General features: G+C 43.4%; 1 protein-coding gene across 1 annotated transcript in view; it reads right to left on the bottom strand.

Moving 5' to 3' along the window:
* Positions 1–10,307: 10,307 nt before the first annotated feature.
* The window catches only part of traf3ip2a (TRAF3 interacting protein 2a), a 75,105-nt gene continuing 62,811 nt past the window's right edge, over positions 10,308–22,601 (bottom strand). Inside the window, exon 9 of the mRNA XM_063040743.1 lies at positions 10,308–21,636. Coding sequence (XP_062896813.1) covers positions 21,490–21,636 — 147 coding nt within the window. The 3' untranslated portion in view covers positions 10,308–21,489. The remainder of the gene's footprint in view (positions 21,637–22,601) is intronic.

Raw genomic sequence — 22,601 nt, 5'->3', positions numbered from 1 at the left:
GCTGACTTTTGTTTCATCTGTGCCTGATATGAGTAAAATAATTACACTTAATTTTTTTACTAGAAGAATGAAACATCAATACAATACTGATGGGAAAACATCAGTACAATACTGTAGGGGAAATACAATACAATGCAAAAGTCTTAGGCACATATATATATAGCTAGGATGCCTAAAACCTTTGCAGAGTGCTATTGTAATTTTATATATTGTACCGCACTGCTGCTGCAAAAAACAAATTTCATGACAGGTGAATGATGATAAGCCTGATTCTGATACGGGTCTCTGTTGTGGACTGAGAGTGGGAAGGGGGCAGGAAGAGGAGAATCGTGGTTTAGAAAAGGGGAAGGGAGAAGGGAGGGAACAGGAAGCACCAGAGGGACAGTCTGTAATGAACAATAAATCAATTGTTTGGAATCAAGTAAACTTGCCTGGAGTTTTGGGGTGGGTGTGTCTGCACCCATGCCAGCCCCCACCCTTGGCTTCCTTCTCTGCCATCTGTCCCACACCCTTCCCACAGCACTCCACGCTCACCACTCCTAGCATCCTTTGCTCCCAACAGGTTTACAAATTCAATCTCCACTTCATGTTGTCAAATACAGTCGTAGACACCCAGAATCAATGGAATAAAATCCAATTGTCTTTGATTCCACTGGGCTTAAAGATGAGCTGATTTTTAAACCATCATTCCTCTTCAGTCCTCTGAAATAATAAATCATCCGGTCAAAAAAGCAGCTGACATACAGATTAAAATAATGTACTTAATGGGAATTCCTTGGGCCAATTCAAGGGTAGCCAAGCTAAGGATTTCCATGGAATCCATTGAAGGTGAAAGAGAGTAGGTTCAAAAGGGATGTGAGGGGGAAGTCTTTTACTCAGCAAGTGGCAGATGCCTAGAATCTGCTGCCTGTTTTGGGGGTAGAGCCTTTTAAGAGACATTTAGATAGGCACACGCATATGAGGAAGATGGAGGGATTGGTTTTGGGGGGTTTCTGAATTTGCTTTTTAGCAGTTTTGGCTCAACATTGTGGGCCAAAGGGCTTGTTCCTGTGCTGTACTGTTCTATGTTCTATGTTCTTTCACTTCAAGAACATTACAGTCTGGAGTACAGGAGTTCCTCAATTTCACAAATGCAGCAGCAGTTGTGAATGGGGAAAGGCTCCTGGAATGAACTGTAGCTAAAAGTGGACTTTTAATACAGCACTCTGCAAATACAGTACAATGAGGCACACATTATTTAAGTCTAGAAAATGTAAATGGATTCCATGGAAATCCTTAGCTTGGCTACCCTTGAATTGGCCCAAGGAATTTCCATTAAGTACATTTTTTAAATCTGTATGTCAGCTGCTTTTTTGACCGGATGATTTATTATTTCAGAGGACTGAAGAGGAATGATGGTTTAAAAATCAGCTTGTCTTTAAGCCCAGTGGAATCAAAGACAATTGGATTTTATTCCATTGATTTTGATCATGGAGTGTTTCAGAAATGTAAGATCTCAAAAAAAACATTGAGTTACAGAAGTGTGCAAAAGTCTTAGACGTATATGTCTCGGTAGGATGCCTAAGACTAGTGCACAGTGCTGTATTTGACAAAGTGGAGTGGAGAGCAAGTTTGTCAACCTGGTGGGAGCAAAGGATGTTGGTATGATGAGGTTGAAGTGCTGCGGGAGGGGTGTAGGTTAGATGGCAAAGAAGGGATGCCAAGGGTGGGGTGTGGCGTAGGTGCAAACACACCCACCCCGAGACTCCAGGCAGGGTCATTTGACTCCAAACAATTAGTTTATTGATCATTAGGGCGCATCTCTCTTGTGCTTCCTGCTCTCCCCCCTCTCCCTTCCCCTTTTCTCAACCATGAATCCCCTCTTCCTGCCCCCTTCCCACTCTCAGTCTGCAATAGAGACTGAGAATCAGGTTTATCATCACTCACAGGTCATGAAATTTGTTTTTTCATGGCATGAAAAGAATATGGCACAGCTGGAAATCTGCCTAAAGCAGACCGTCCTCAAAAACTGAGTGACTGTGGAAGAAGGGGACTAGTGAGGGAGGTCACCAAGAGACCTGTGACAGCTCCAGAGGAGTTACAAGTTTCAGTGGCTGAGATGGGAGAGACTGTGCTCACCTCAATTGTTGCCCGGGGGTTTCACCAGTTGCAGCTTTATGGGAGAGTAGCAAAGAGAAAGCCACTGATGAAAAAGGCTCATATGAAACCTCAGCTAGAGTTTGCCAGAAGACAGGTGGGAGACTCTGAGGTCAGCTGGAAGAAGGTTCTATAGCCTGATGAAATCAAAATTGAGCTTTTAGGCCATCAGACTAAACAGCATGTTTGGCATAAGCCAAACACCACACATCATCAAAAACATACCATCCCTACCATGAAGCATGGTGGTGGCTGAATCATGCTGTGGGGATGCTTCACTGAAGCAGGCTCTGAAAGGTTTGTGAAGGTAGAGGGTAAAATGAATGCAGCAAAATATAGGGATGTCCTGGAGGAAAACCTGATGCAGTCTGCGAGAGGACTGTGACTTGGGAGAAGATTTGTTTCCCAGCAAGACAATAACCCCAAGCATAAAGCTAAAGCTACAGCGGAATAGCTTAAAAACAAAGCTACTGTCCTGGAGTGGCTAAGTCAGAATCCAGACCTCAATCCAATTGAGACGGTGATCCCCAAGCAACCTTTCAGAGTTTGAGCAGTTTTGTAAAGAGGAATGGGGAAAAATTGCAGTGTCTAGTTGTGCAATGCTGATAGGGACCTATCCACACAGACTCAAGGCTGTAATTGCTGCCAAAGGTGCATCTACTAAATACTGACTTGAAGGGGCCGAATACTTATGCAATCAGTTATTTTGTTTTATATTTGTAATTAATTTAGATCACTTTGTAGAGATCTGTTTTCACTTCGACACGAAGGAATCTTTTTCTGTTGATCTTGTTAAAAAAAAGGCAAATTAAATCTATTATGATTCAATGTTCTAAAACAATAAAACATGAAAACTTCCAAGCTGGGGGTGAATACATTTTATAGGCACTGTAAATGCCAGGACTTCGAGGGGAGGCATGAATGGACAAGCGTGGTGCATGGCCAAGTGGTTAGGGCATTGGACTAGCCATCTGAAAGTCGTGGGTTCGAGCCTCGGCCGGGACAGTGTGTGTGTGTCCTTGAGCAAGGCACTTAACCACACAACGCTCCAGTCTACCCAGCTGAGAATGGGTACCAGCAGCAAAGAAAATGCTGGAGGTTAACCTCGCGATAGACTGGCGTCCTATCCGGGGTGGGGGTGGGGAGTCTCGTACTCTCAGTCACTTCACGCCACAGAATCCGGCATAAGCACCAGCCTGATGGGCCACAAGGCTCGTGACAGACTTTAATCTTTAATGAATGGACAAGTTAATCATGGTGGAAGTGGCCCCTGTGGAAGGCAGAGAATGGGGGTGGGGGGAGATAATCATGTGCTTGGTAGTAGAGTCCCATTGAAGGTGGTGGACATTGTGGAGAATTGTGTATTTGATGCTCTTGGTGTGGTAGGTGAGGACATGAGGAACTCTACCCCTTTTAAGGAGGATATCTAGAAGAAGATAGGTGATCATCTTCCAGGTAGGTAGGGAAGATAAAGGGCTGGAGATGAAGGAATCTGAAAGAGGGGAGAGTGGACCACAAGAGAAAGGGAATGGGAAGGTGATAGGCAGGTGAGGCCAGAGTGGGGAATAGAAAAAGAGGTGAGAGGGAGAGAAGGGGATTGCAAGATAAGGGAATCTAAAACCAGAGGGTATAGGCATACATTGAGAGGAGCAAATTTTTTTATATAGACAATGATGAGCATATGGAATGAACTGCCAGATTAAGTGATAGACACAGATACAATTACAACATTTAAAAGGCATTTAGATAGAGATGTGGATAGGAATGGTTTGGAGAGAAATGGACCAAATGCAGACCACTAGTAGTAGCTGAGGAAGGTATCTTGGTCGGCACAGACAAGTTGGGCCAAAACGCCTGCTTTTGGCCGTATAACACCATAATTTTGACTTGCTATGTAATTATTTCTGTTGAATTGTTAAGGGATGTTAAGGAATTCAGAAGAAATTTTTTGGAGGAGGAGCTCATTGAACCCTATCAAATGTTGAAACACCTTGATGGAGTGGATGTGGAGAGGATGTTTCCTCTGGTGGGAGAGTCTAACACCAGAGGGCACAGCCTCAGAATAGAGGGAGGTTCATTCAGGATAGTGATGAGGAGGAATTTCTTTAGAGGGTGGTGATTTTGTGGAGGCTAAGTCATTGGGTATATTTAAGGCGGAGGATGCTAGATTCTTGATTAGTCTAATTATGAAGGGATATGGGGAGAAGGCACTGAGATGTAAATGGATCAGCCATGATGGAATGTCAGAGCAGACTCGATGAGCGAATTAGCCTAATTCCACTCCTATATCTATGGTCTTATGGAATGAATTGTAAGTGAAAATCAGGAGAGATATGAAGCTGGCTGTCAGCTCACCCTCAATTGTTGTACTTTAGTGCATCCACCCTTGCAGTTTCCAAATGATTTTCATTGTAGTTTAATAAAAGTTCTACCTGCAACTGTGGTTGTGATATGATAGAATTGGAATTAATTTTACAGTATTTAAACAGTTTGAAATCCAATAAGAGATGATTTTACAACCAATGCGCACAAAATGCAGGAGGAACTCAGCAGGCCAGGCAAGCATCTATGGAAAAGAGTACAGTCATTTCGGTCCAAGACTCTTCATCAGGCCTGGAGAAAAAAAGATGTGGAGTCAGAGTTAGAAGTGGGAGGAGGGGAGGAAGAAACACAAGGTGATAGGTGAAACTGGGAGGGGGAGTGGTGAAGTAAAGAGCTGGGAAGTTGACTGGCGAAAGAGATACATGGCTGGCACTTATCCTTGCAAGTGGAACAAGCACTACACCTGCCCCTACACCTCCTCACTCATTACCATTCAGGGCCCTTCCAGGTGAGGCGACACTTCAGCTGTGAGACTGTTGGGGTCATCTACTGTATCTGGTGTGGCCTCCTGTGTATCGGTGAGACCATTTCACCAAGCACCTGCCACCAGAAAAAGTGGGACCCCCCCCCAGTGGCCACCCATCTTAATTCCACTTCCCATTCCCATTCTGACGTGTTTCTCTATGGCCTCCTGTACCGTCATGATGAGGCCACACTCAGGATGGAGGATGAACACCTTATAATTCCACCTGGTAGCCTCCAACCTGATGGCATAAACATCGATTTCTTGAACTTCTGGTAATGTCCCCCCCTTTACCATTCCTCATTCCCTTTTCCCTGTCACCTTATCTCCTTACCTGCCCATCCACCTCCCTCTGGTGCTTGTCTCCCTATCCTTTCTTCCATGGTCTGCTGTCCTCTCCTATTAGATTCCCCCTTCTCCAGCCCTGTACATCTTTCACTAATCAACTTCCCAGCTCTTTACTTCACCCCTTCCCCCTCCCGGTTTCACCTGTCACCTTGTGTTTCTTCCTCCCCTCCCCCCTAACTCTGACTCCTCATCTTTTTTTTCTCCAGTCCTGGTGAAGGATCTCGGACCGAAACATCGACTGTACCTTTTTCCGTAGATGCTGCCTGGCCTGCTGAGTTCCTGTGGCATTTTGTGGGTGTTGCTTGGATTTCCAGCATCTGCCGATTTTCTCTTGCTTGTGATAAGAGATGTTTATAACTGATATTCATCATCCATAGAAGTTAGAAAACACTCAACAGATGGATTCTGAAGCTTAAGACCAACATCTATCTAAAGTTGGCAAGTCTCATTATAAATAACATACATGAGTACTATAGACAGAAGCCCTGAAGGATAACCTAACATGTGTTGAGGGAGTTCTTTAGATTTGGGACTTTAGAATAGTACAATGTCAACAGATGTTAGGGCTTTTTTATATACAATTCTAGGGTGTTTATATGCTGGGGAACTCCCTTCTTCCTCAGCCCAGTAACTCAGAAATATTAAGGTCCCAGTGCTGCCAACCAGTTTTGAAAAAGAAAATACCTGAAACAATTTTAACCCACAGCTGCCAACAGTGTTAGCCAGGGCACCAAGCAACCGTCAGCCTTCTTATTGATGGCATAGAACTGGACTTTGTCCTATGTGCTCGAAGACTTAAATATCCTCCACAAATTGGCTTTTTTAATGGACAAATGTGAGAAATAATTTGGAAAGGAACTTCGGGTAAATGACAAGGTACTCCTTAGCCTAGGGTGGCAGGATGGAGATACGTCAAAGGGGGTGTGAGGTGCTCCTTCCTTTCCCCAGCCTGCAGGTCACCCTTGGGCAAAATGGAGCACCTGCTTAGCCCCCCATCAGGGTCACGTGAAGCCATGGGAGCAGGTGGTGGATGGTCGTATGAGCAACTGGTGCATATCACAGGTCCTGGTTATGTGACCACTGACACCAGGCAGACAGTCTCTGAAGAGTATTGATAATGGCTGGGGTCACCCGTCTTGTATAGACATTACCCAGAAGAAGGCAGTGGCAAAGCATTTCTGAAGAAAATTATGCCGAGAACAATCATGGTCGCCTATGTCAAATGACACGGCACATATGACGACTCCTTAGACATGGAAACAAGAAATCCATAGTTTGATGAAGACACAAGAAACTGCAGATGCTGGAATCTCTGGCAAAAATAAACCCTGCTGAAGGAAATCAGAGAGCTGAGTAGCATCTGGGGTGAGTAAAGCAATTGTCAATGTTTTGTGTTGAAATCCTGCATCCGGACTGAGAGAGGAAAGAGAAGATAGGCAGTGCAAAGGGTGGGGGTGGGGTGGAGTGGAGTGGTGAAATCCAGAGGGGGAGCAAAGCAGTGAGAGGGGGCCTCACACAACTCCCTTCAAAGAGAGAAAGAAAAGCTCTGTAGATGAGTCACACATGAACAAACAAAGCAAAGCCCATAAATCAAATATTGTAGAGTACAGAATAGATTAACCAGTGACACTTTGAATGTGATGCGGCGGGGAGTTCAGAAGCCTAATGGACTGAGGGAAGAACCTATTTCCCACCCTGACTGTTCCTGTGTTTATGCATCGTAGTCTCCTGCCTGATGGCAGAAAGTCAAAGAGGATGCTGGATCCTTAATACTACTAAGGGCCCTGTGTATGCAGTGCTCCTGATAAATGACCCTGATGGATGGCAAGGAGACCCCTACCGTCATTTCCGACAATTCCAATGTTTACTATCTGACTGCAGACCTTTTGATGGTATGCCAACTTTATGCAATTGTTTTTCTTCCCTTCAATAGGAATTCCATTATTCTGTGATTTATGGGATGTGAATATTGTTTGTAATTTAGTGCCCATCCCTAATTGCCTTTGATCTGAGGAGGACATTAAGTGTCAACTACACTGGATTGAGGAGTCACATACAGGCTAGACTGGATAAGGATGGCAGATCTACTTCCCAATGTACAAGATGAATTTTTGTAACCATCCAATAACTTCACATTCACCATAATGAAACTGTATATTTAAATTCACCATTCGTTATAGTCCTTTCCTCGAACTGAGTGCCAGATCATTTGATACCAGTCTAGGAATGTAGCTATGATACTACAGTATTGCTTGGTTAATATGGGCTCCCGGCCTGGGGGACCACAGACCCCTTGCTTAAAGGTATTGGTTCACGGCATTAAAAAAAGGCTGGGAAATGTTATCTCGGAGGATTGCAGCTGGTGAAGGTGCAGAGCAGTGATGAGAGGCTCAGAGAACGGGGGGAGAGGTCACAGGGAGGCTTTTCAGGCAAGCTCCTTGCTCTGGTTATTCTTGCTGTGATGCTGAATAGGTTTAACTCATTGCAAGATGTACCCACTAAGGAGTGTTTATTCACCGTGATACCAGAAGTGGCACTTCACCTTCAGGCAGAGATAAGTAACAGATGAAAGCAAATCATATCCATGCAGATCTGAATCACACCCTAGCTGTTTCAAAGGTAAACAGATGGTTTCAATTAAGTCTGTTACACATTAATTTGAACCAGCAGAGAGTCAAACAGCATGGAAACAACCCCTTCAGTCCAGCTCATCCATGCTGACCAAAGTGCCATTTGTCTACATTTGACCCGTATTCCTAATCTTTTCCCAACCGCGAGCCTGTTCAAACGTCTTTCACATATTGTGCTTGTACTTACTTTTACACTTCCTCTGACAGATTGGCCCATGTACCCAACGTCATGCTCTGTAACTTCAAAACATTAAACTAATTCAAAGGAAGACACAGGAGTCCAAAATGCAGGTCTAACTTTGTGTTTACTTTAAGCGAGGCGCACACATATCACGTAGTAGTGTGATGACATATGCAATTCAAGTATTTTTACATATAACCCATAATGAATTATTTAAACAAACAAGAATGCTTATTCAACTATATATATATATATATATAAAACCAGATTACTCTAATACTAATGAAATATTAAATGTACAACACCCTCCACACTCTGTGTGGAAAATCAGCCCTCAGGTCCCCTTTAAAGTTTTCCTCGCTCACCTTAAACCTCTGCTCCATACATCAAAGTTGCTGGTGAACGCAGCAGGCCAGGCAGCATCTATAGGAAGAGGCACAGTCGACGTTTCAGGCCGAGACCCTTCGTCAGGACTAACTGAAGGAAGAGTGAGTAAGGGATTTGAAAGCTCGAGGGGGAGGGGGAGATGCAAAATGATAGGAGAAGACAGGAGGGGGAAGGATAGAGCCGAGAGCTGGACGGGTGATAGGCAAAAGGGGATACGAGAGGATCATGGGACAGGAGGCCTAGGGAGAAAGACGGGGGGGGGGTGACCCAGAGGATGGGCAAGAGGTATATTCAGAGGGACAGAGGGAGAAAAAGGAGAGTGAGAGAAAGAATGTGTGCATAAAAAGGAGTAACAGCTGGGGTACGAGGGGGAGGTGGGGCCTAGCGGAAGTTAGAGAAGTCAATGTTCATGCCATCAGGTTGGAGGCTACCCAGACGGAATATAAGGTGTTGTTCCTCCAACCTGAGTGTGGCTTCATCTTTACAGTAGAGGAGGCCGTGGATAGACATGTCAGAATGGGAATGGGATGTGGAATTAAAATGTGTGGCCACTGGGAGATCCTGCTTTCTCTGGCGGACAGAGCGTAGATGTTCAGCAAAGCGGTCTCCCAGTCTGGGTCGGGTCTCACCAATATATAAAAGGCCACATCGGGAGCACTGGACGCAGTATATCACCCCAGTCGTCTCACAGGTGAAGTGATGCCTCACCTGGAAGGACTGTTTGGGGCCCTGAATGGTGGTAAGGGAGGAAGTGTAAGGGCATGTGTAGCACTTGTTCCGCTTACACGGATAAGTGCCAGGAGGGAGATCAGTGGGGAGGGATGGGGGGGACGAATGGACAAGGGAGTTGTGTAGGGAGCGATCCCTGCGGAATGCAGAGAGAGGGGGGGAGGGAAAGATGTGCTTAGTGGTGGGATCCCGTTGGAGGTGGCGGAAGTTACAGAGAATAATATGTTGGACCCGGAGGCTGGTGGGGTGGTAGGTGAGGACCAGGGGAACCCTATTCCTAGTGGGGTGGTGGGAGGATGGAGTGAGAGCAGATGTACGTGAAATGGAGGAGATGCGTTTAAGAGCAGAGTTGATAGTGGAGGAAGGGAAGCCCCTTTCTTTAAAAAATGAAGACATCTCCCTCGTCCTAGAATGAAAAGCCTCATCCTGAGAGCAGATGCGGCGGAGACGGAGGAATTGCGAGAAGGGGATGGCGTTTTTGCAAGAGACAGGGTGAGAAGAGGAATAGTCCAGATAGCTGTGAGAGTCAGTAGGCTTATAGTAGATATCAGTGGATAAGCTGTCTCCAGAGACAGAGACAGAAAGATCTAGAAAGGGGAGGGAGGTGTCGGAAATAGACCAGGTAAACTTGAGGGCAGGGTGAAAGTTGGAGGCAAAGTTAATAAAGTCAACGAGTTCTGCATGCGTGCAGGAAGCAGCGCCAATGCAGTCGTCGATATAGCGAAGGAAAAGTGGGGGACAGATACCAGAATAGGCACGGAACATAGATTGTTCCACAAACCCAACAAAAAGGCAGGCATAGCTAGGACCCATACGGGTGCCCATAGCTACACCTTTAGTTTGGAGGAAATGGGAGGAGCAAAAGGAGAAATTATTAAGAGTAAGGACTAATTCCACTAGACGGAGCAGAGTGGTGGTAGAGGGGAACTGATTAGGTCTGGAATCCAAAAAGAAGCGTAGAGCTTTGAGACCTTCCTGATGGGGGATGGAAGTATATAAGGACTGGACATCCATGGTGAAAATAAAGCAGTGGGGGCCAGGGAACTTAAAATCATCGAAAAGTTTAAGAGCGTGAGAAGTGTCACGAACATAGGTCGGAAGGGATTGAACAAGGGGTGATAAAACAGTGTCGAGGTATGCAGAAACGAGTTCGGTGGGGCAGGAGCAAGCTGAGACAATAGGTCGGCCAGGACAGGCAGGTTTGTGGATCTTGGGTAGGAGGTAGAAACGGGAAGTGCGGGGTGTGGGAACTATAAGGTTGGTAGCAGTGGATGGGAGATCCCCTGAGCGGATAAAGTCATTGATAGTGTGGGAGACAATGGCCTGGTGCTCCTTAGTGGGGTCACGATCGAGGGGTAAATAAGAGGAGGTATCCGCGAGTTGTCGCTGTGCCTCGGCAAGGTAGAGGTCAGTACGCCAGACTACAACAGCACCCTCTTTATCAGCGGGTTTAATAATAAGGTTAGGATTAGTGCAGAGGGAGTGGAGAGCAGAGCGTTCCGAAGGAGTGAGGTTGGAATGGGGACAAGGTGCGGTGAAGTCGAGACGGTTGATGTCCCGTCGGCAGTTGGCAATAAAGAGATCCAGAGCAGGCAGAAGACCAGAGCGGGGTGTCCATGAAGAAGAGGAGGGTTGAAGACGGGAGAAGGGGTCATCGGTGGGGGTGGAAGAGTTCTTGCCGAAGAAGTAGGCTCGGAGACGGAGACGGCGGAAGAAAAGTTCCGCATCGTGGCGAACACGGAACTCGCTGAGGTGTGGGCGAAGGGGGACAAAGGTGAGGCCCTTACTGAGAACAGAGCGTTCTGCCTCCGACAGTTGAAGGTCGGAGGGGATGGTAAAGACCCGGCACGGATGAGAGCTGGGATCAGAGGGGGGAGGGGGGAGGCTGGGGGTGTCAATGGAGAGGGGAGGGTTGGGGTGAGAGGAAGATGGAGCCTCTGAGGGCCCAGGAGTTGACGGTGGGATCTGAGGAAGACGGGGCTGCGGAGTGGTGGTGGGGGAAGGGGAGACGGGAGTCACAACAGCAGCACATAAAGACCCGGCCTGGAGTTCAAGGCTGGAGTCGCAGTTGGTGGTTAAACCTCTGCTCTCTAGGTTTAGACGTCTGTACCCTTGGAAAAAGACCCGAGTATCCACTTATCTATAGCCCTCATGATTTTATAATCAGAATCAGAATCTCAGGTTTATTATCACCGGCATATGTTGTGAATAACTGTGAAAAGGTCACCCCTCAGCCTCCTCTGCTGCAGGGAAATTGTCCCAACCTATCCAATTATAGCTCAAGCACTCCAGGGCTGGCAACATCCTTGTGAATCTTTTCTGCAGCCTCTCTAACGAATGGTAGTGTTTTGGAGGAAATACAAAGGGTAAGTGATTCTTAACTCCAGTAGGAGGGGTTAATGTAAAATTTCTAGGCAATGCATTTCTTATATAAGACAGTGTATGTAATTATGTTTCCAGTCAATAAATAATCTTCAGAAAATGCTGAAAGTACTCAGCTTGTCAGACAGCATTTACAGAGGGAGAAACAGAGTTAAGGTGTTAACTCTGAATCGATGTAAGTTTGAAGATCAGCCTTCAATGTAATTCACTTCTCTCTTCACAGGTGTATCTTGAAGGTGAATATTTCTGGCACTTTGTCTTTTTATCTTAGATTTCCAGCATCTGCAGTATCTTGCATTCAGAATAAATCAGACTGTAATTGAATTGTCCACTTCACCCACCAACCAATCCGGTGCACAAGGCCAGAACCTTTGTGCACACACAAAGCTCACTTCACCTTCATTGAGTTGAGTTTCTGAGTTTAGCTTTGTATGACCACTATTGCATTAAAATCAATTCTTCAACTAGGAGAGATTTTATTTTTCACCAATGAACTGTCCTTCGTTTAGAATCATGCTGCTGCCTTCAAATATATTAGTTAGAAAATAAAAGATGACAAGTTTAAATGCACGTTAATTGAAGTGCATTGCACAGGTCAATTCAATACAATCTGGATACCTCTATGGCCTTCTGATGTAAGGTGAATCTGATGTATTATTTACACGAATGGATCATTAATCTCGAAAGAAATACACATAAAACCAATTTAATAAACACCAGTGTGGAACAGAACTGAAATGGGAAAACAGTACAAGCCACCTTTTTCAGAATTCCTGTAAACGTCTTGAAATTCCTTTTTTTTTGAGAAATCTCTATCGGAAGATCATCAGTTTGTGTAATTTGATAACACTTCTGAGGAAGTTTTTACTCAACTGAGATAGTGGTCTGGAAAGCTGCTTGAAAACGTGGCGGAGGCAGAAACCATCAGTACACTTGAATAGTACCTTACTCATTAGTAACCATCAGGGTTTAGGAGCTAGAATGTGGGATTAATCCAAAATCCATTTTTACTGTCGTGGACACAATGGCCTCCTTCTGCATCATAAATTATGATTTAATTAATTCTTGATAAGTAATTACATGTCAAATAAAATTCCACCTATAATGGTAGGTAACATGCTTCTCAACAACTTCATGACACCGTAAGCGATGTTATTCTGCAAGACTGGCATCCCCTAAAGCCATGTATCTTGACATTTTATCTTTACATTTGGAGGAAGAGAAGAACCAGAGGGAAGATCATATCATGCAAGTAATTTGCATCTTAATAACAGTCATAAGCAAATTTTCTGAGCTTGTCAATGAAAAACATTTTAGTTGCAGCAGCCCTCTAATCTACTTGCATGTTGCTACTGCTGGGTCACAATGAGAGATCATTGGCATCGAAGAAGCAATGTTCTTTCCCATTTCTGCTCGGTGAAAGAAACATCTACTAACAAGGAAAGCACTTTGAGATGAAGTTTCCTCATTTCATGACACTTTTTGATAATTCCCCTTAAAAACTTCTCTGTTCTTTAAAAACTTCTCTGTTCACAGGCAGTGGATGTCACTGGCAATGGGTATGTTGTACTTCATCTTTAATTATACCTAAACTGTGGAGACAGTTAAGAGTTGATCGCTTTAGTAGGTCTGGAGTCATATACAGGCTAGACCTTGCACATACAACAGATTTTCTTCCCTGAAGAACATTAGTTAATCTGATTGTATTTTTTTTTCATCAGAATCTGTTAGTTTCAAGGTTGCAACTACCAAGAGCTTTGTTTTTATATATTTTAGTCTTATTCAAATATTCAGCAACCAAGATGGTATTCAATCTCATATCTCTGGATCAACGGTCCAGAACCCCAGCTGCTAGTCCACTCACTTAACTGCTCAGCTCTTGTACCCATCTGAAACTTTGCTTTCGTCGCTCCTCATCTTTTCCAGAGTTGACTGCAGGAAATAACCACAATTCAGATCAGCTGATGAGGACTGAGATAATGCAGGTCTACTGACAACACAAGGCTGCATTGGAAAGTATAAACAAAAAAGATTCTACAGATGCTGAGAATCCAGAGCAACACACACAAAACACAGGAGGAACTCGGCAGGCCAGGCAGCATCTATAGATCTATAGTCAATGTTTCGGGACGAGACTCTTCATCAGGACTCGGCCTGAAACGTTCTGATGACGTCCTGATGAAAGTATGCTGGTATACTGTGAGGTAGATGTAAAGAAGCAACAGCGGGGCATGGGAGAAAGTGAAAACTCTATACAGCCTCTGGGTCTCTGGAGTTCTGAGGTAGCAGCTCTACCAGCAATGCTACTGGCACCCATCTTGTAACTATTAATGAACCATGCAATGAATCTCTAGCTCAGAGAGTGGTGATGGATAACAGGAGGCAATGTGATATTTTGATTTTGCTAGGGAGAACAGAAAATAAACTTACTAAATTAAGAGATTAGGAGATATTGACCTGCAGAACGAATGTGTGGTCTCAGTGAATGCATCATAAAAAAATAACACAAAACACAAGCAATTAGGAGAAAAAGAACTTTGCCTTTAGCACAACAGGATGGGATTGTGTGGGTGTTAGCGTCAAGATTTTAACAAACCCACAATTAATGTGGGAGCTGTAGTCTGACTATAGAAAGATAATCTGACCAAGATTTATACAGTATTTACTGACTCTAAGGACTGAGCTGTATCATAGAACATAGAACCGTACAGCACAGGAACAGCCCTTCAGCCCTCAATGTTAATAGACAATAGACAATAGGTGCAGGAGTAGGCCATTTGGCCCTTCGAGCCAAACCAATTGCTGTGCCAAACCAATTAAGAAGCAAATCATAAACACCCAAACTCTAATTAATTCCTCCTACCTACACAATGTGCAAATCACTGCATCTTCCTCACATCCATGTGCATATCTAAACGTCTCTTAAAAGCCTCTATTGTATTTGGCCTCTATCACCATACCAGGCAGCACAATCCACCACTCTCTGAGTAAAAATCTTTCCCCCTCACTTCCCCTTTGAACCTACCCCCTCTCACCTTCAATGCATATCCTCTGGTATTAGACATTTCTGCTCTGGAAAACAGATACTCACTGTCTACTCTATACCTCTTATAATCTTATAAACCTCTATCAGATCTGCCCTCGACCTCCGCTGCTCCAGAGAACATAACCCAAGTTTACCCACCCTTTTTTATTAGTATATGCCCTCAAATCAAGATAGCAACCTGGTAATCCTCTTCTGCACCCTCCCCAAAGAGAGGGGTTTAGAAAGGTGCAACATAACCTCTTGACTTTTGAACTGGAATGGGCTGATGTTCTCTAGAGTTTGGAAGATGAGTGATAATTTCATTGAAAGATCTAGACATTGGGATTGGAATACTTCTTTAGACAGAATGTTGAGTATTTTTGGAACCCAGAGAAGGCAAACACATTTAGACTTGTCCAATAGATTTCTGGATTCTCATAATATTGAGGAATATGTTGGGAGAGTGGTTAAGTGTAGATTAGAAAGAGGATTAGATGTGATCATATTCAGCAATACAGTAGCACTAAGAAATTTTGGCTACTATATCTAATGTTTCTATGCTGAGGTCAATATAATGTCAACAAAAATGAAAGGTAACTGCAAAGATCGTTTAACTTGCCTTTGCTGATTTCCTTTCTTGCTGTAGTAGATGCTGATTATGGTTTTAAAGGCACTGGTATCACTCCAGTATCTTAGCTTGGTTGCTTCAGATGTGAATAACAGCATCAATGAAGTTATTCAACTGAGGAGGACATAAAGTTCACCTAGATCTGGTTCTCTGACATCTCGCGTAAAGACCTAAACTGGTCTTCCTTGTCACTCATCTCTGAGAAACTGAGGCTCAGTTATAAAAACAACTAACCAGATGGGAACTTTCATTTTAAAGGCATGATACTAGTACTTGTGAATGACTGTGGACCAGTGTTAGGCATCTGCAATAGGAGACACACAACATATTCTTTCCAGGCTACGAACACCTGACTTATGGAGTCATAGCGACGGAAACAGGCCCTTCATTCCAGCTGGCCCATGCCGACTATGTTACCCAGTGAGCTTATCCCATCCCTCATATGATCCATAGCCTTCTAAACCCCTCCTATCCACGTACTTCTCTAGATGTCTTTTAAACATTGCTAATGTACCAGCCTCAAACTCTCTTTCTGGCAACTCATTCCAAGGATGTATCTCCCTTTATGTGAGGCAACTGCCCCTGATCTTCCTTTGACCTTTAACCTATGCCCTCTTGTGTACCCCTCAAAGGAATACTATGTATGTAAATAGTTCAACAAGAGGAGGGGTTGTACTGGGCCTTGTATTGGGTAATGAGCCTGGCTACGTGACTGACCTTTCAGTGGGTGAGCAGTTAGAGGACAGACAATGGGTGAACAGTTAGAAAACAGTGACCACAACTCCTTATGTTTTAAGATAGCTATAGATAAGTATGCCCCCCCCACACATGCTCAATGGTTATGAGATGTTGTGTCATGTTTAAATTTAGACAAGATTCGTTGTTCGATTTCTGATTCTAATCAAGATTTTCAAACGTTATGGGGACCCTTTCTGAACTATTTTGAAAATCTTTGTATTGTTATTAAAATATAGATCTGGGCTATTGTTATAAACACTATATAGTAAGGTACTCTTTTTTTCTTTTGTTTTTTTACCAACCAGCTTTGTCTTGGTAGTGTGGGTGTAGATTTTTTAAATAATATAATTAACCATATTTCATAATTCAATTTATTTCATTTGATTGCTCATGAATATAGGATACCATGATTGTATCAGTGTGATTTATATATAGTGCATTTTGTGCTACCTTATTTTGATTTATGATAATTATCCTTATGAATTCTGTATTTGTGTATATGAAATGTAATAAAAATATTGGAAAAAGGAAGAAAAAGTTAAGTATGGAACTTGTGGGAGAGTGTTAAATTGAAGCAGGGAAAATTACAAGAGCATTAGGCAGGAACTAGGGACAATTAATTGGGAACAGCTGGTTTTAGGACAAGTCCACATCTGACATGTGGAGGGTGTTTCGAGACCAACTGCAGAGAGAACAGGACTGCTATGTTCCAGTCAGAAAGAAGGACAAGGATGGCAAGGTAAGAGAACCTTGGATGTTGAGAGAGGTGATGAATTTAGTCAAGAAGAAAAAGGAAAAGTATGTAAAGCTTAGGAAGCTTTACAGTGCAGGTCAGTGGACCTTAAGATTATAATGAAACCAGAAGAAAACTCAAGAATGAAATTAGGAAAACCAGGAGGTGCCATGGTAAGTCCTTGGCAAGAAGGATTAAAGAGAATCCAAAGACAATCTATACACAAATCAAGAACAAGAGATAACTAGGGAGAGGTCTACATGGATTTTTCTAAGGCATTTGATGAGTTACTTCATCAGAGGCTCATGCAGAAGATCAAGATACATGGGATCCATGGTGAATTGGCCACTTGGACTCAGAACTAGCTTGCCTAAAGAAGACAGAGGGTAGTGGTTCAAGGGGCTTACTTCAGCTGGAGGTCTGTGATTAGTGATGTTCCACAGGGAAGTGTACTGGGACCTCTGCATTTTGTGATACATATAAATAACCTGGATGAAAATGTAGATGGATAGTTTACAAATGGTATGAAAATCAGCAGTGTTGTGGATAGCACAAAAGACTGCCAGAGAATACAATGGGATATAGATCAGTTACAGAAATGGCAGATGGAGTTTAACCCAGTCAAAAGTGAAGTGTTGCACCTTGGTAAGTCAAATGTAAAGAGAGAGCACAATGTTAAGAGAAATACCTTTAACAGTGTTGATGAGCAGAGGGATCTTGAGGTCCAAGGTCATAGCTCCCTGAAAGGGGCTACACAGGTTGATGGGGTGGTTAAGAAGGCATTTGGCATGCTTGCCTTTATTGGAACCATAGAACCATAGAACACTACAGCACAGAAACAGGCTTTTTGGCCCTTCTTGGCTGTGCCGAACCATTTTTCTGTCTAGTCCCACTGACCTGCACCTGGACCCTATCCTTCCATACACCTCTCATCCATGTACCTGTCCAAGTTTTTCTTAAATGTTAAAAGTGAGCCTGCATTTACCACTTCATCTGGCATCTTATTCCACACTCCCACCACTCTCTGTGTGAAGAAACCCCCCCTAATGTTCCCTTTAATCTTTTCCCCCTTCACCCTTAACCCATGTCCTCTGGTTTTTTTCTCCCCTAGCCTCAGTGGAAAAAGCCTGCTTGCATTCACTCTATCTATACCCATCATAATTTTATATACCTCTATCAAATCTCCCCTCATTCTTCTATGCTCCAGGGAATAAAGTCCTAACCTATTCAACCTTTCTCTGTAACTCAGTTTCTCAAGTCCCGACAACATCCTTGTAAACCTTCTCTACACTGTTTCAACCTTATTTATATCCTTCCTGTAATTTGGTGACCTAATTATTAGTTGAGGCGCTGAGTTCAAAACTCAGAAAGTTATGTTGCAGCTTTACAAGATTCTAGTTAGGCCGCATTTGGAATATTGCATACCGTTCTGGTCACCCCATGTGACCAGATGTGGAGGCTTTGGAGAGCATGCAGAAGAGGTTTGCCAGGATGCTGCCTGGAGTAGAGGGTATGTGCTATAACATAAGGTTGGACATACTTGGGTTGTTTTATCTGGAGCAGCAGAGGATGAGGAGTGATCTGATAGAGGCTTATATGATTATGAGGCAAAGATAGAGTAGACAGACAATACCTTTTTCCAAGAATTGGAATGTCTCATTACAGAGGGCATGCGTTTAAGGTGAGGGGGGTAATTTCAAAGATGTGAAGGGCAAGTTTTTTTTTACACAGAGCGGTGGGTGCCTGAAATGCGCTGCCTGAGGTGGTGGTAGGGCAGAAACATTAGAGACAATTGCAATTTTCCAGACCTCAGGAACCACTCCAGAATGTCATGATTCTTTAAAGGTTATTACTAATGCCTCTGCAATCTCTTCAGCTACCTGTTTCAGAGCTCTGGGGTGTAGTCCAGGTCACTACCTTCAGACTTTTCAGTTCCCCAAGCACCTTCTCCTTAGTAATAATAATGACACTCACTTCTGCCCCTGATACTTCCACGTTTCTGGCATTCTGCTCGTGTCTTCCACAGTGAAAATACTTATTAAGTTCATCTGCCATTTCTTCGTCCCACCATTACTACGTCTCCAGCGTCATTTTTCAGTGGTCCAATATCCACTCTGGGCTTGCTTTTAATCTTTATATATGTGAAAAACTTCTTGTATTCTCTTTTAGCTAGCCTACCTTCATATTTCATCTTTTCTCTCTTTATGGCTTTTTTAGTTGCCTTCTGTTGGTTTTTAAAAGCTTCCGAATCCTCCACCTTCCCACTATTTTTTTGCTCTATTATCGGCCCACTCTTTTGCTTTTATCGTGTCTTTGACTTCCCTTGTCATCCACGGTTGCCTCACCCTCCCTGTAGAGTAATTCTTCAGCTTTGGGCTGTATCGTTCTTATACCTTCCGAATTTCCCCCAGGAACATCAGCCATTGCTGTTCTGCCATCATCCCTGTTAGAGTCCCTTCCAGTCAACTTTGGCCAGCTCCTCTCTCATGCTCTGTAATTTCCTTTAGATTAGATTAGATTATGAGGACACTCAGTCGTCGTTCATTGTCATTTAGAAATGCATGCATTAAAAAATGGTACGATGTTCCTCCAGAGTGATATCACAAGAAACACAGGACAAACCAAGACTAAAACTGACAAAAACCACATAATTATAACATACAGTGCAAAGCAATACCGTGATTTGATAAAGAGTAGACCAATCTTTTTTGTACAGTTCATAACTTCTCCAGAAGAGATCCCAATGAACCAGAAATCAGAAACCCTGCCCCATACACCAGTTCTTCAGCCTTACATTCATTGCCAAATCATCCTATTCTTACCCTCACTGGCATGTGGCAATAGGCAGCAATCCAGAGATTACTACCTCGGCTTTCTACCGAACTCCCTATATTCTCTCTTCAGGACCTCCTCCCTTTTCCTATCTATGTCATTGGTACCAATGTGTCCCTCAACTTCGAGCTGTTCCTTCTCCCGCTTTGGACCCGATCCAAAACATCCCTGACCCTGGCACCTTGGAGTCAACATACCATCCAGTGTCTCTTTCACATCCACAGAATCTGCTTTCTGCTCCTCCCCTTTCACTACTGCACTCTTCTTCTTCCCCCTAACCTTCTGAGCCAAAGAGCCAGACTCAGTCACTGCTGCTTCTCCCTAGTAAGTCCTTCCCCCCACCCCCACAACAGTATCCAAAATACTACACATTATTAAGGGAAATGGCCATATGGGTACTTTGCATTGGCATTCCCTTTCCCTCTCCTGGCAGTCACCCAGCTACCTGCCTCCTGCAACTTAGGAGTGACTACTTCCCTTTAGCTCCTATCTATCACCTCTTCATTCTCTCATATGAGCCAAAAGTCATCCAGCTGCAGCTCCAGTTCTTTTTATTAGGTTTCCCACATCTCACATACCACTACCTCTGCACCCATTCCCAGTGTACCAACAGAAAAAAAAATTACTTACTAGAAACTTACTTAGAACCTATGTTTGTGCTTGCCCAAGCCTGTAGTGGCAACGTCTAACATTGGCCCACTCCCACAATGGATGCTCCGCTTACACCTCCCCTCTTCTTATTGGCCTTGCACTGATTTTACAAGATGTTTAGATAGACACATGAATGTCAGGAATATGGAAGGATATGGACATTTATGTGGGCAGAAGAGATTAGTTTAGTTAGCCATTTGATTACTAATTTAATTGGTTTGGCATAGCATTGCGGGCCCAGAGGTACGTTTGACTCGGTGAACGTTAAGTATCCAGTAGTACTACTTCTAGGAAAGGCATGTGACTTAACTACATTATCACATGTCTTGGCCATTATCACATCTTTGACAACTGAACTTGCTGTGCACAGATTATCTGCATTAAGTTCTTGCAACATCTGCAGAAATACCTCACTGGCAGAGAAGTATTCAGAGGCATCCTGTTCATTTAAGAAACAGTATAAAATGTGTACCTTACTTTCCCTTTTCTCATAAGTTCAACAGGACAATTAAGAGCAAAGTCTTTACGAAGAGAATGTCTCGAATGTGGCGCTTGCTAATGGCCAGAGTGGCTGCGGCAAACACCAGAGCTGAGAACCTGAGGGAGAAAGGACATGTTTAAAAAAAGTTATTCTTTTAATTTAAGTGTTTGCCTGTCAATGTTCTTATTGTTCTGCTTTCTCCAGTGCCTCTGGCAATGAGCTTTCCCCAGTGCTTGTGGTCACTCTGAAAATAGATAACAGGAAGCAAAAAAGCCCGGGTAGGAGTTCCTCGTTCTGTGATGACTCTTAACATCTAGAGTAATAAGGTCAGCTGGGAGGGGACATTTTATTACCCGTCTTGTCATCTTCTACTGCTCACCAGCTGCAGGTTTTTTAAGAAAGTATGTTATGTGTGAGATGCTCCCTGCCTGATGGGTAACCAGAATGTTGCATGCCTTAGGGCTGATTTGTAAGTTTGTTGATGATATGCAAATTGATGATGTTTCAAGCATTTTTTTCAGATTTACAGAGGTCACAGACAATCCCAGGGTTGACCTTGACCTGGAGAACCTCACAGTGGGTGCAGCAGCCAATCCACTGCACGATAACTCACCAAAGAGAAACGTATTGATCAAACGCTGACCCAGCTTGGCAATTACAGTAACCTCTATGCAGTCCACTTTAACAAGGTGGGGCCTCTATTGAGTCAAGAATGTATGCAGCCGGCTAATTCAAAACGAAACAGGTCAATGAAATAAAGGGATCAAAGAGGGACTGCTTGAATCGTGGGCAACTGTCCAATTGGTGGAGCAACATATTCTTCTACCCTCAGCAGTCGGAGGAGGATTCGCTTCCGATCTCTTGGCCAGTTGTAGATGTGTGTATTCTGTAGCCAGCTGGGCACATGTGCCTGTAATGTAAGGGAGAATGTTACAGAGCATACAAGGCAACACAGACTGATGGAAGACAAAGTGCTCATTCACTTCAGCAAGTTGCAATTAGTTAAAGCAGTGGAAACCCGGGGTAACACTACACTATCAATAACAGTCAACAGCTGCTATCTTCTTCCCTCTCTAAAACTAGAAGGCATGCATTTAAGGTGAGAGGAGGAAAGTTCAGAGGGGATGTGGGGGGCAATAATTCTACACAGAGAGCAGTGGGTGCCTGGAATGCACTGCTGTGAGTGGTGGAGAAATCTTAGATAATTACATGAATATGCAGAGAATGGAGGGATATGGCAGTAAGAATTAGTTTAATTAGGTATCATTAGCTAAATTAATTTGGCACAACATTGTGGGCCAAAGGGGCCATTCTAGTGCTTAATTTTTTTTATGTTCTAACAGGAGCTTCATGAAATGCAACAGAATTGTGAAGACATTTTTCATGCAGTTGCTTTTAAGTTTACCATAATTAAAAAGCAATATTCATCCATGGGCTATCATCTTACTCATTTAGTCAGTGCTTTTTTCATGCTTTTCTTCTATGTGGGATGGCTTTATGTATCAGACAGAGTATAGTATACTTGCTTCAAAATATTTTATCCAGAAATAACCCTTTCAAGTATTCTATGTACACTTAACTTTATTAATTTTTTTGTAGAGCTTAGTGTCAACAGAGTCTACAGCTCTAAAACAAGTCCATGCTAACTTTTCTGACCATCTACAATAATCTCATTTGTCTGCGTTAGGACTGTGTCTTTCTCTTCCTTGTTTATTTAAATGTCTGTGTAAATTTTTTATTAATTACGCTCTCTTTCTTTAAAAAAAAACTTACCCTAACACATCCTTTAGAACTCCTTCTTCTCACCTTAAACCCTCTTGTTTCCGCTACCCCACAGTGGGAAAAGGATTTTGATTATTTATTCTGCCTACGCTT

The sequence above is a fragment of the Mobula hypostoma genome, chromosome 2, assembly GCF_963921235.1.
Source record: "Mobula hypostoma chromosome 2, sMobHyp1.1, whole genome shotgun sequence".
Taxonomy (NCBI): domain Eukaryota; kingdom Metazoa; phylum Chordata; class Chondrichthyes; order Myliobatiformes; family Myliobatidae; genus Mobula; species Mobula hypostoma.
The sequence above is the reverse complement of the archived record's forward strand: the minus strand, read 5'-3'. Positions and strand labels throughout refer to the sequence as shown.